General features: G+C 40.3%; 1 protein-coding gene across 1 annotated transcript in view; it reads left to right on the top strand.

Moving 5' to 3' along the window:
* Positions 1–2,589: 2,589 nt before the first annotated feature.
* The window catches only part of BRAF (B-Raf proto-oncogene, serine/threonine kinase), a 146,625-nt gene continuing 135,951 nt past the window's right edge, over positions 2,590–13,263 (top strand). Inside the window, 1 exon segment of the mRNA XM_023758887.1 lies at positions 2,590–2,677. Within this exon segment, the coding sequence (XP_023614655.1) occupies positions 2,590–2,677 (88 nt within the window).

Genomic DNA, 13,263 nt, shown 5'->3' with positions numbered 1-13,263 from the left:
CTTCCACATAGGGTTGGGGGTTTCCATTTTGATTTATATATTCAAAAACTGCTTCTGCATTTCTCAATATTCTGTAAGCCAGTAGCAGTAATTCAGCTTCTGGTTGAGTCCAGCCTGGCTGTCTGCTACCACTATGGTCCAGCTGCCACCAACAATCTCATGCTTATAACTTTTAAATGGCAGCTTTAGCCATATCTTCTCCCCAGTGTTTCAAAATCATTTGGTCACCCTGGCCTGATGGCTCAGTTGGTTAGAGCATTGTCCCATACACTAAAAGGTTACAGGTTCGATTCCAGGTCAGGGCACATACCTAAATTGTGGGTTTGATCCCCAGTTGGGGCTTGTATGGGAGTCAACCGATTGATGTTTCTTTCTCACATCTCTCTCTCTCTCTCTCTCCCCCTCTTCCTCTCTCTCTCTCTCTCCCTCCCTCACTCTCCTACTCCCCCTCTCTAAAATCAATAAAAACATATCCTCAGGTGAGGATTTTTAAAAAATCATTGGGCCTAGTATCTAAAGCAATCCATTGCACTTATAAATGTTTGGAATGTATTCAATAACATGAAATGCAAAAAAATTATAAAATGTTCAATCTTCTCATTAAAGTAACAGTGTTCTTGGCTCCTTAATTTCCTAACATCTAACTTCTTTCATTATTTTAGCAACTAATAACATTTCCTAGAAAGCAAATGATTGTTCTGTACAAAATCAGGGAGGACATGTTTATACTGATACAAGAGAAGTCCTCATATGAAAAGTGCCACCTACAAAATGCTAATTCTAATAATGTGAGAGAGAAGCTAACACTTATATAAAATAAAGGGCCGAATAATTAGGGTATTGCCTCTCAAATATATTATGTCAATTAAGTATACAAAATATATAAACTGTGATCAACATATATACTAGAAATTTAAAGAAAACACATTTATAAAAATGTTAGATTAAAATTAGGCTTAAATTATCTAATATTGAATCATTAAAATAAAAGTGCAGGGAAGTGGTCACGGTAGATGCTGAAACCAGAAGTTCAGATCCAGGAGCAAAAAAACAACACACACACACACACACACACACACACACACAAACACAGCTAAAAAAGTATCAAAGTAATATACAAAAGAATCTTAAAAGGGAAAAATCCAGATTTTGCCACAGAGAAGGACACCTAATATGAAAAAAATGTGAAGGTAAAGAAATATGTATTTACCAATCTATTATTGAAAAACTTCAGAAGTAACTGAATTCAATTACTAAAAAAAGATTAAAGGGAGAAAGTCTTAAAAGCAGCAAGAGAAAAGGAGTTAGTTAACTACAAGTGAGCTCACATAAGACTGTCAGTTGATTTCTCAACAGAAACTTTGCAGGCCAGAAGGGATTGGCAAGAAATATTTAAAGTGATGATAAGCACAGACCTACACCAAGATTACCCTACTCAGCAAAGCTGAGTTTAGAATCATTTAAAATCAAAGGACAGATAAAGAGCTTCCCAGAAAAGAAAAAGCTGAAGGAATTCTCCACCTAACCAGTATTACATGAAATGTTAAAGGGTCTTCTTTATGAAGAAAAAGAAGGGGAAATTTTAAAATATGAACAATAAAATGGCAATAAACGCATATCTATCAACAATTGAATCTAAAAAAAAAACCCCACATAAAATAAGCAAACAAGAAGAACAGAAACAGAATCATAGATACAGAGAATGGTATGGTTGCCAGATGAGAGGGGGGGGTGAGAGGATTGGTGGAAAAGGTGAAGGGGTTAAGAAGTTTGTTACAGAATAGTCATGGGGATGTAAAGTACAGCATAGGGAATATAGTCAATAATATTCTAATAACTATGTATGGTGTCAGATGGGTACCAGACTAGATGGGGTGATCACTTTATAAGTTTCATAAATGTCTAATCACTATGTTGTGCACATGAAATTAATATCATATTGTATATTAACTGTAACTGAAAAATTAAAAACGATTTAAAATTTTAAAAATTAATTCTAAAAGGTATCATGATATATTTATATAACATTTTTTATTTTTAAAAAATATATATATATTTTAAATATATTTTATTGATATTTTTACAGAGAGGACGGGAGAGGAATAGAGAGTTAGAAACATCGATGAGAGAGAAACATCGATCAGCTGCCTCCTGCACACTCCCTACTGGGGATGTGCCCGCAACCAAGGTACATGCCCTTGACTGGAATCGAACCTGCGATCCTTCAGTCCGCAGGCCGACACTCTATCCACTGAGCCAAACCGGTCAGGGCTAAAATATATTTTCATTGATTGCAGAGAAGAAGGGAAAGGGAGGGAGAGATAGAAACATCAATGATGAGAGAGAATCATTGATTGGCTGCTTCCTGCACGCCCCACACTGGGGATCAAGCCCTGCAACCCGGGCATGTGCCCTGACTGGGAATCAAACCATGACCTTCTGGTTCATAGGTTGATGATCAACCATTAAGCCATGCCTGCTGGGTTATATAGCAAAAGTACAGAGAATTGCCAAAAGTTGCCAAGTTGCCACATGTTAGGGAATGAGTGAGGGTGTGACAGAAGCAGTGGGATGGGGAGAAAGGTGGGCATGGATATAAAAGGCCAGAAGAAGGAGTCCTATGGTGATAAACTGTTCTGTATCTTGACTCTAGTGGTAGTTACACAAGCCTACACAGGTAATAAAATCTCATAGAACTAAATACACACACTGTGTGATGGAAGAGATCAGTTTGGGACTTGTGGAATTTGCAGTGTCATGACATACCCAGTTGCAGACATCCAGTAGGTAGTTGGAAACTGAAGGTATATGCCAGGTGAAGGGTGATATCTAGATGTGACCCAGATTTAGAAGTCTTCGTTGTAAATAAAACCAAAGGAATGGGTAAGAGGGTAAAAGTTCTGTGAGAAAATAAATGGGCAAAGAATGGAACCTGGAGTGATATCAATAGTTAAACTGCAAATGGTGACAGCTGACCCCAAAACGGAAAGCAGAAAAGAATTGATGTTTTGTGAGGAAAATTAACAGTGTGGGGAGTCATGAAATCTAAGGTAACAGAGATTTTTGAGAAAAAGGAAATAGCCAACAGCATCAAATGCAAAAAAGGGAGTGACACTTCATACTGCGAGGCAAGGAAGGAGAATAAGCATGAATAAAAACGCACAAAAGTTTGTACTTGGGAGAGCTGGAAGCAATAGAGTTCACATCGTAAAGCCTCTATGTTCTCTGTGAAGTAGGAAGCAAGGACACAGAAAGGCCTCCACACCTAAGAATCAAAGACAAAAGCAAAACACAGATTTGAAAAGAGACATTAGCAACATTAAACACACAAAAAAAGTAGTTGAAGTTCTGATGTCTGTTAAATTGGGTTACTATTAAAGACTTGTATACTGTATACAAGGCTCTCCCAGAGCAATGGTGTTCAAACAAACAAACAAACAAAGACTGTCATTGTTCAGATTCCATAAAAGCCTGGCACAGTATCTGGCACTCAATGAGTATGCAATAAATATTTGTTGAATAAATGAAGAAGTAAAAAATGAGACACCATAAAAATATCTTAAAGAACAAGAAGGTACCAGGAAGATTTTGCTGCAAATGTTTATAATAAAAAAATAAAAAATACATATTTAAATAATACGAAGAATTTAAGATATGAGAAAATTTCTAATTGATACATAGAGATAAATAACAGGGTCTTATTAAAAACCCAGAAAGACTCAGCAAAAATCTTGTCTCATGGGTGTTTTGTTGTTGTTGTTGTTAATCCTCACCCCAGGACATTACTTTTCCAAGGAAGGGAGGGAGGAGGGAGGAGGGAAAGAAAAAGAGAAAGAGAAACATTGATGTGAGAGAGACACCTCCACTGGTTGCCTCCTGCACACACCCCAACTGGGTACAGGAAGAGAACCTGCAATCTAGGAACATGCCTGTGATCGGAAATCGAACCCAAGACCTTTCAGTGTGCAGGCCAATGCTCTCACCAATAAGCAACAAGGGCCAGGGCTCATGGGCTCTTGTTATTTATAAATCATGATGCAAAAGTTTCATTCCAATAAATAGATACTAAGCAGATAAAATAAGAAGGTAAAAATTAATGCTATATTAATAGTAAATAGATGCCTAACAAGTTTTTAATTGCCTAAAAAAAACATTCATTTGAAAACTTATCATGATGCTTTATTACCATAAGTATGTATTATCTATCTATCTATCTATCTATCTATCCTAGCTAATAATAGACAAACATGGTAATTAACCATACCTCCAACACGCTTCCCATTGGCTAATCAGGGCGATATGCAAATTAACTGCCAACCAAGATGGCGGCTGGCAGCCAGGCAGCTGAAGTGAACAGAAGGCTTGCTTGCTCTAGTGATGGAGGAATCCAAGGTTCCCCGCCTGCCGCTGCCAGCCTCTGAGCTGCACTCTAAGAAACAATGTTGCAATTATAGAAGCTAAACAAACCCCAGAAACCTGCTTTCAGCCAGCCAGGCCTCAGACCTGGAGCTGCAACAGTGTTTCAATTATAGAAGCCAAACAAACCAAGATACCTGCTTTCAGCAGCCGAGGTCTCAGAGCTGGAGCCGAGCCTCAGAGCTAAAGCCGGCTCTCAGCTCCAGTGACAGCCATAAAAGGTAAATAAATCCCAGAATTAAAAAAGAAAAAGAAAAAAGGAGAGGTTGGGAGCTTCAGTCGCCCGCCAGCCTGAAAACGGCCCTCAGCCCCTCACCCAGACTGGCCAGGCACCCCAGTGGGGACCCCCACCCTGAAGGGGGTGTGACCAGCTGCAAACAGCCATCATCCCCTCATCCAGGCTGGCCAGGCACCCAAGCGGGAACCCCACCCTGATCCGGGACACCATTCAGGGCAAACCAGCCGGCCCCCACCCATGCACCAGGCCTCTATCCTATATAGTAAAAGGGTAATATGCAAACTGACCCTAACAGCAGAAGGACTGGGAATGACTGGTCACTATGACACACACTGACCACCAGGGCGCAGATGCTCAATGCAGGAGCTGCCCTCTGGTGGTCAGTGAGCTCTCACATGGGAGGAGCTCTACTCAGCCACAAGCCAGGCTGACGGCTGCCAGTACAGCGGTGGTGGTGGGAGCCTCTCCTGCCTCCTCAGCAGCGTTAAGTATGTCTGACTGCAGTTTAGGCCTGCTCCCCACTGGCAAGTGGACATCCCCTGAGGGCTGCCGGGCTGCCAGAGGGATGTCTGATTGCCATCTTAGGCCCAATCCCCTGGGGAGCGGGCCTAAGCCAGCAGGGGGTCATCCCCTGAGGGGTCCCAGACAGCGAGAGGGCACAGGCCGGGCTGAGGGACCCCTCCCTCCCCAAGTGCACAAATTTTTGTGCACCGGGCCTCTAGTATATATATAAAAGCCTAAGTGACCGTTCAACTAGTAGCTATGACATGCAATGACCACCAGGGGGCAGATGTTCAACACAGGAGTTGCTGAGCTGCAGTGACTTGGCAGCTACAGTTCTTGGTTCTTGGGTGACGCACCCAGAGCCAGAGAAGAAGGAGCCCGATTCCGGGGTGTGTCACCGAGAACCACCCTCTCGCAATCTGAGACCCCTCGGGGGATGTTGAAGAGCCGGTTTCGGTCCAATCCCCACAGGCCAGGGTGAGGGACCCCATCAGTGCATGAATCCATGCACCGGGCCTCTAGTTTTTACATAATAAAAGAAAAATTTCTTTCAACATTTTTTTAAAATCTCAAATGTACAGAAAAGTTAAAAGAACAGTATTACAAGCACACTACTTCTAGATGAGGCCTTCATCCAGATTTCCCAAATTATTATTTTGTCACCTTTTCATTTTTCTATCTCCATTTTTTCTGACTATTTAAAGTAAGTTGGAGACCTGATAACATTTCAGCCCTAAACACTTCACCATTCATCTTATGAAAACAAAGATATTAAATTAATTAACATGAATTAATTCACCATTATCATTTAATATACAGCCCATACTTAAACTTCTTCAACTGTTCCAAAAATGTCTCTTATACTTTATTTTCTTATCCAGGATTCAGGGTAATTGAATTTAATTGTTAGGTCTCTTTAATTTTTTTTTAGTCTAGAATAGCTCCCTTGACTTTCTGCCCTTGACATTTCGTTTTTTGAGTTAGTGTTGGTTGTATTACAAAATGTCCCATATTCTAGATTGGATTGTTTTGTCACAGTTACATTCAAGTTTAACATTTTTTGGGCCAAATACCACATAGATGATGCACTGCCATCAGGACTTACATAACATTGTCACCTTATTGGTGATGCTAAGTGTAATAGTTTGATTAATTTAGTGACTGCCAGATCTCTCCATTGCAAATGTATACTTCCCCATTTATAATTAATAAATATGTGTGGTGGCATTATGAAAGCATATGACTGTCCTGTGCACCAACGGTCTTTTACTCAATAATCATTTTAGCAACAATTAATGGTCCTGATGTGGAATAATTATTGGTGGTTGCAAAATGATGCTTTTCTAATTCTATCATGTCCTTGCTCTTGAGTATACCAAGGGGCATCCGGTACAAGCTCAATTTATACATTTCCTGCCCCAGATCTGGAATCAGCCATTTCTCAAAGGAGCCCTCGTTACTTTTAATGGAGAATGCCATTTTCAAAATCAAAATTCAGCCGTCAGGCATACTTATTGTTATCCTAGGCACCTCTTCCAGTGGGCAGAGCTAAGCCTATATCTACAACTATGTATAATATATATACTATATAAGTGTATATACAAATATGTATATATACTTATTTGGTTCATATACTTATACTTATGTAGTATATATACATATATATACTTTTTTATATATATTTTATTGATTTTTTACAGAGAGGAAGGGAGAGGGACAGAGAGTCAGAAACATCGATGAGAGAGAAACATCGATCAGCCGTCTCCTGCACACCCCCCACTGGGGATGTGCCCGCAGCCAAGGTACATGCCCTTGACTGGAATTGAACCTGGGACCCTTGAGTCTGCAGGCCGACGTTCTATCTACTGAGCCAAACCAGTCAGGGCTACATATATATACTTATATATATTTCTATAACTCCTCTATATATTAACTAGCATATATTCTTTTAAAAATTATATATGTCTATGTAAGTGTACATATATATATTTTTTCACTTATATCCCACATTAATGCTGCTACTTCCAATTCAAATCCAATGTCACAGGTTTCTTCTTCAATTTTTGTGTTCCATATGTGTTTCTTTTTTAAAAATATTTTTTATTGATTTCAGAGAGGAAGGATAGAGATAGATAGAAACATCGATGATGAGAGAGAATCATTGATTGGCTGCCTCCTGCACATCCCCTACTCGGGGGGATTGAGCCTGCAACCCAGGCATGTGCCCTTGGCTGGAATCAAACCTGGGACCCTTTAGTCCACAGGCCGACGCTCTATCCACTGAGCAAAACTGGCTAGGGCCCATATGTGTTTTTTACTTTTTCCACATAAGAACCCTGATTCCCAACATCAATATACATACTCATTTGATCTATCCCACAATAAATACAAATTGTTTCATAATTACAAAACCAATATCATTACCCATAACAAACCTTCTAAATAAAGTTAAAGATTTGTTTCTAGTTTATTTTGTTCTTAGAATATATTCTGGTCAGCACTTAATCAGAAACAGAAGCACCAGGAAATGTAAATAGTAAGGAATGTATTATAGGGATTTGATCTTGTGCAATGTGGAGCTTTAAAAAAATTATTATCCTTTTAAAAATATATGTTTTTATTGATTTTAGAGAGAGAGAAAGGGAGAGGGATAGATAGCAGCTGGCTGCCCTCCCCCCACCACCACCACCACTGGGGATCGAGTCTGCAACCTACGCATCTGCCTTGACCAGGAATCAAACCAGTGACCTCTTGATTCATGGGTCAACGCTCAACCACTGAGCCACACCAATCAGGCAATGTGGAGCTTTTTAAACAGTCTATGTAAAAGCCAGGTATCTGCTGCCGGAATCTAAAATCCTCAAGGCAGATAGGAAGAAAAGGTAGAGGTGACGTGGTGTAAACAGGGATAACGTGCAACCTGTGAGGTGGAGCCAGAATACAAGAGACTGCAATACAAGTCAGACTCTCACTACCTCAGGCTGTCATCACAACTCCAGTGATAGGGGTCCTGCAGGAGAAGCCTCGCCCTTAAGTGTGTATCCCATAAAAATGGTAATAGTTATTGTCATTTCTGGCTTACAGAGGAGAGTTGTTGTTCTAAGAGTTACCCTCACAAGCACATTTCTTATAGCTGTGGTGAAAAGACTTTGCTCTGGACCCTCTCTGGGGATATATTTAAGGACTAGGTAAGCAGGTCTTCTATTATGGAAGAGGATTTTGGGAAACAATTCCAGTTTAGCTAATTCGACACAGTGAATCTATGATACTCTGTAGTCAGAAAACTACATACAAAAGCTACTTGAATTATTTTCTCTGTGTAGTTATGTTATCAATTTGGTATACAATTAAGTTCATTTTGTTAGATTTTACTTTTTTCACTTACTACATGTCTCCTAGAGTAAACTATATTAAAAGATATACTCAGAAAAGTCTCCCTCCCACCTGATATCCTCCACCACATTCTGACCCATCCTTTATCAGGTACTAGTTTCCCCTAGTTTAATACAAGATGGTAGCATACGGTATGTAGTCTACTATACCTTGCAATATAAGCAAACGTAAAAAAAAATTAACATCCCAAATTACTAAATCCACAAAGACTATTTCAAAGAATTCTATATCTTAACACATCCCAGGGTAGTAGAAACAAGATGTTATAAAATGAAATGACATACTGATATAAATATCTTTTGGTAAATGTTAGAAATATATCTAACACATTTCATGAAACTAAAAGCGAGGTCTTTCTTTAAGAATTAAAAAGTATGGGAAATGTGAGTTCAGTAGAGAAGATGACAACAATGCTAAAAAGACTAAAAATCTAGACTTGGTGTAACAGGATTTTATTTTTAAAAACCACAATGGTTTTTGTCAACTATAGGTTTCATATGTGCCAATAATCAGGTGGAGTTGCTTATATGGTTTTTTATTATATTAACAAAAGCACGGTTCCTAGGTTATAGCAATAAGAGATTCTATTCTCTGTTGGACCAGATCTGGAATAGTGTTCAATTTATGGGACCACATTTTAAGAACACTGAAAAGAGTACACAGGAATAAGAGAAAACGCTTTGAAGAGAGAACTAAAGGAAACAGAACTTCCTTCAAATGTTTGAAAGCAATTTCATAGAATAAGCTCATCCTGTGTTCCTCTAGAAGGCAAAACTCACATCAGAATATGGGTATCATAAGAAGAGGATTTCAATTCAACTTCAGAAAAAATAATTATCCTTCAATGTACAGTATTAGTGAAGTCCCCATCACTAAAGAATTAAGATGGAGTCTGGAATTCCACAGAGGAAATTCCTATGCCTCTCAGTAGGAAGGTTGTGCTGAATCAACTTCATGATTCAATTTTCTATTCACACCTAAATAGCTTCTGAGAGTAGCCATTTATTAAATAATACAGGATGTGGTATTTGAAGTGATGACCTTGATTCATACATAAAATATTAAGCTGTTATTAGCTATACATCATTGAATGTGGTTGGAACTGGGTAGGTCTGGCTGACGGGTAGAACTATTCAGTGTCTATTAGAATGCAGATTGAAGATAGAAATGCCCGCCAATTGGAAATAAACTCATCTCCAGGGAAGAGAGGGTCAGACATATCAGCAAGACTTCTTAGTATCTCAGTCATCAGCTGGAGCAATGTTCTAAACAGTGCTTCTCACCTAGATTTGTTTTCCAGCTTCCTGTGAATACATGAATGCCTTGGGGTAAAGGGGATTGTGAGCAAGACCTAAAAGAACGGTGACTAAAATGCATGTTAAGACTTTCGAATGCAAGATAATACTGTGTTGGTGCCCATATGACATACTACAACACAAAGGGAGGTGTGCTTTCTTTCTGGTCAGAACACAAACTGGCTGGGCACCAAGAACACAGTGCCATTTCTTTGTGTAGAGGGTTGCAGCACCTCAACCGTGCCTGTGGCAGCATTGTGATTTTGGTGGAAGTGCCAAAGAGGAAACAGTTAGGGTATGTCCAATGGTGAAGGACCTGCATTTATTTCTGCATGCAGTGGGGTTTCAGAAGCTAATGAAAGAAGGTAAGGGCTTCTTCATTAGCATACTAGGATGTCTTGGTGATTTCCAGTAATAAAAGAGGGAGAATTTGAATATAGAATCCCTTCTGGAGAAGGTGACATAAGCAGCCATTTCTACAGAGTAGCCAGTACATTACTGTAAACACGATCTGTCTGTAAATTAAACATACGTGTAAATTCTTTGACACTTCTTCCATTGAGAGATAGGATCTAAATCCTCTCTCCTTCAATTTTTGCTGGACTTTGTAACTTACCTGTATCCAATAAAATGCAGCAGAAGTGATGCTGTGTAACTTTGGAGGCTAGGTCATACAATGCATTACAGCTTTCACCTTGCTTACAGGAACACTAGCATTTGGAGCCCTTTGGCCACCTTGCAAGAAGTCTGACTACCCTGAGGCAAACAGGCCATGAGGAAGCTCAAGCCACATGAAGAGAGTATGCTTAGGTATTCTGGCTGACTGCCCCAGTTTCAACCACCAAACCTGTGAGGAAATATGTCTCCAGATAATTGCCATCCCAACCCATTGAGACACCCCCCAGGCTCACCCCTCCACATGAGCTCCCAGACGTCATGGAGCAGAGAAAAGCCTTGTCTGAATTCTGATTGAGAGGGTAACTTTATATTTCATAAAGGGCAAAACTATAATATTTTACCCTCAAAATGATAATTAGGTAGGTTGGCCTGGCATTATTACCACTCTCATTTTATAGATTAAAACAACACTTGGAGAGTATAATGCTAAGCAAAATAAGTCAGAGAAAGTATCACATGATCTGACTCATACGTGGAATATAAAGAACAAAGTAAACTGATGAACAAAATAGATCCAGAGACATAGAATCATGGAACAGACTGCCGAATCTCAGAGGGAAGGCAGGAGTAGGTGGGTGGGTGGGAGGAGATTAACCAAAGAACTTATATGCATAACCCATGGACACAGACAATAGTGTGGTGAAGGCCTGGGGCTGGGGGCGGGTGAAGGCTAGAAGGGGTCAATAGTGAAAAAAAGGGGACATCTGTAATACTTTCAACAATAAAGATAAATTTTAAAAATAAATGAGTAAAACAACAAAAACAGTGATTTGAGCTTACCTGCTTTGAGGTTAAATAGCCAAAATGTGGCACGCTGACACTAAAATCCTGATCGTTGGACTCCAAAGTTTATGCTTTCTTTATATTTTCCCAACTGGATACTGTGGGGCATTAGAATGGCCTAGGGAAATCAAATAAAATATATCCAAACTTTGAAGACAAGTTCAGAAAGTGTTGAATAAATGGAAGCTAACAAGAAGCAATATTAACTGGGTGATATCAGCCATTCTGTGAAGAAATAACCATGTAAGATAAGATTTACAGATTGTTGCTAGTAAGGAAGACTATAATTTAAAATGGAACAAATTAAAAAAATAATCTTAGAACTTTTAACCTTTGAGACAATGTTTTAATGATGTAATATTTTCAGAGGCTGATTTTTTTTAAATGAAATAAGTCTGTTAGAGAATTAAAAAACCTGCCAGTTTTGTTTCAGATGAAATCAAACTGGCTGATGGTGCTATTTTAGTCTGCTTAGAAGTATATCCTGATAATAAAGAGGGCACTTCAGACTACGGCTTGATGACATTATCCCTTATGATCATCTTCATTTATTCTACTTTTCCAAGCCACCTTTTGATTTAAATTTAGTTCCTCCAGGCGACTTTCCTACTTGGAGAAGAAAGTACAATGATACTAACAAAGCATACCATGCTCATTCGATAGGTCGTATTTTGTATATTTCAATGTGGAGGGATATTGGTATTCTGATTAACCAAGCAGCCTCGCAAACTTCTTACCTTGGGAGTGAGGGTCAGCTCCCAGGCTCATGTTGACTCTGTCAATATGCAGACCTCCTGCTTCAGAGGTCAGTAGGACAGCTTTCTACCTCTTGACTCATCCTGAATACAGTGAGGTCATTGGTGACTTCCCCATTCATGGGACGCACAAAGGTGCAGAGTCCACTCAGGGCTTCTCATGTCTTGACTTTTAGGTTCCTTTAGCGATTAACTCCCACCATCAGGAGCCACAGTAAACTTCCACTATGTTTGTCACGACCATTTCTCCCTTCCTTAAGTTGTGTTTTCCTCCCTGAGTAGTCCCCTTTTCCTTTAAAATAGATGTATTTTTAATAATGAACTGGGTTTCCTTAATTCCGCTCTGTCACTGGGCCTCTCCAAAGGAATTTACCTCTCTCCTTCCTTAATAGTTTTCATGTATAGTTTGCACAGAGAATGCCTTGGAATGTTCTGTTATAAAAAGCACGACGGTATTTAACATATTTTGAATGGTTTTCTTCAAAACAAACATGATCAAAGTTTTGATGTTTCAGATGGCTAGAATATTCTGTGCCTTGGGCCGGCCCTAGCACTTGGAAAGCGCTCCATCTCCGACATTTGTCAAATGAGTGAACCTGGAAAACGAACAATATCCTAAAAGGAAACATTTCATTCCCCAACGAGGGAAACAACCGGCCGAACACCTTTCAGACTTCCATTTAGATTCACTTGAACAGGCCAGACCCGTGCACGAGGAGGACACGCGCATCATTCTGAGAGGCCGGCTGTTCCTCCGCATGTTCCTGTCAAATTCTACCCGGCGGTGGCAGCCTCGGGGGTTCACGTCTTAGTTTTATGACAGGGACGTTCGTTGTGCAGGAAATAACAGGAGAATGGGCTTCCCCGTCCTCCTCCCTCCAGGATTTCAACTTCTCCTCGAACTCCGCTAGGGAGTCCCTGTTGCGGAGCAGGCTTAGGACCGCGAGGAGCATCGAGCAGGAGCCCGAAGCCATGGAAACGGCGGAAGGAAAGAAACCGCTGAGCGCCGCGGCGCGCAGGACGCGAAGGAAGCCTCCCCAGGCGAGGGCGCGAGGGCGCTCCTAGGATTACGTCACGCACCCGGGATGACGTAACGGCGGTGACGCCCCGGTAAAAGGAATGGGGGGGGGGGTTTTTAAAGGGGTTTTCCGCCCCCTTTCCCCCCGGCCCCCCGGGCTAAGGGCCTTTTCCCCAAATCCCC

This window comes from Myotis lucifugus, unplaced genomic scaffold (genome assembly GCF_000147115.1).
Source record: "Myotis lucifugus unplaced genomic scaffold, Myoluc2.0 scaffold_141, whole genome shotgun sequence".
In the NCBI taxonomy this organism is placed as follows: Eukaryota; Metazoa; Chordata; class Mammalia; order Chiroptera; family Vespertilionidae; genus Myotis; species Myotis lucifugus.
Note: the sequence above shows the minus strand (reverse complement) of the source record. Positions and strands in the feature narration are given on the sequence as shown.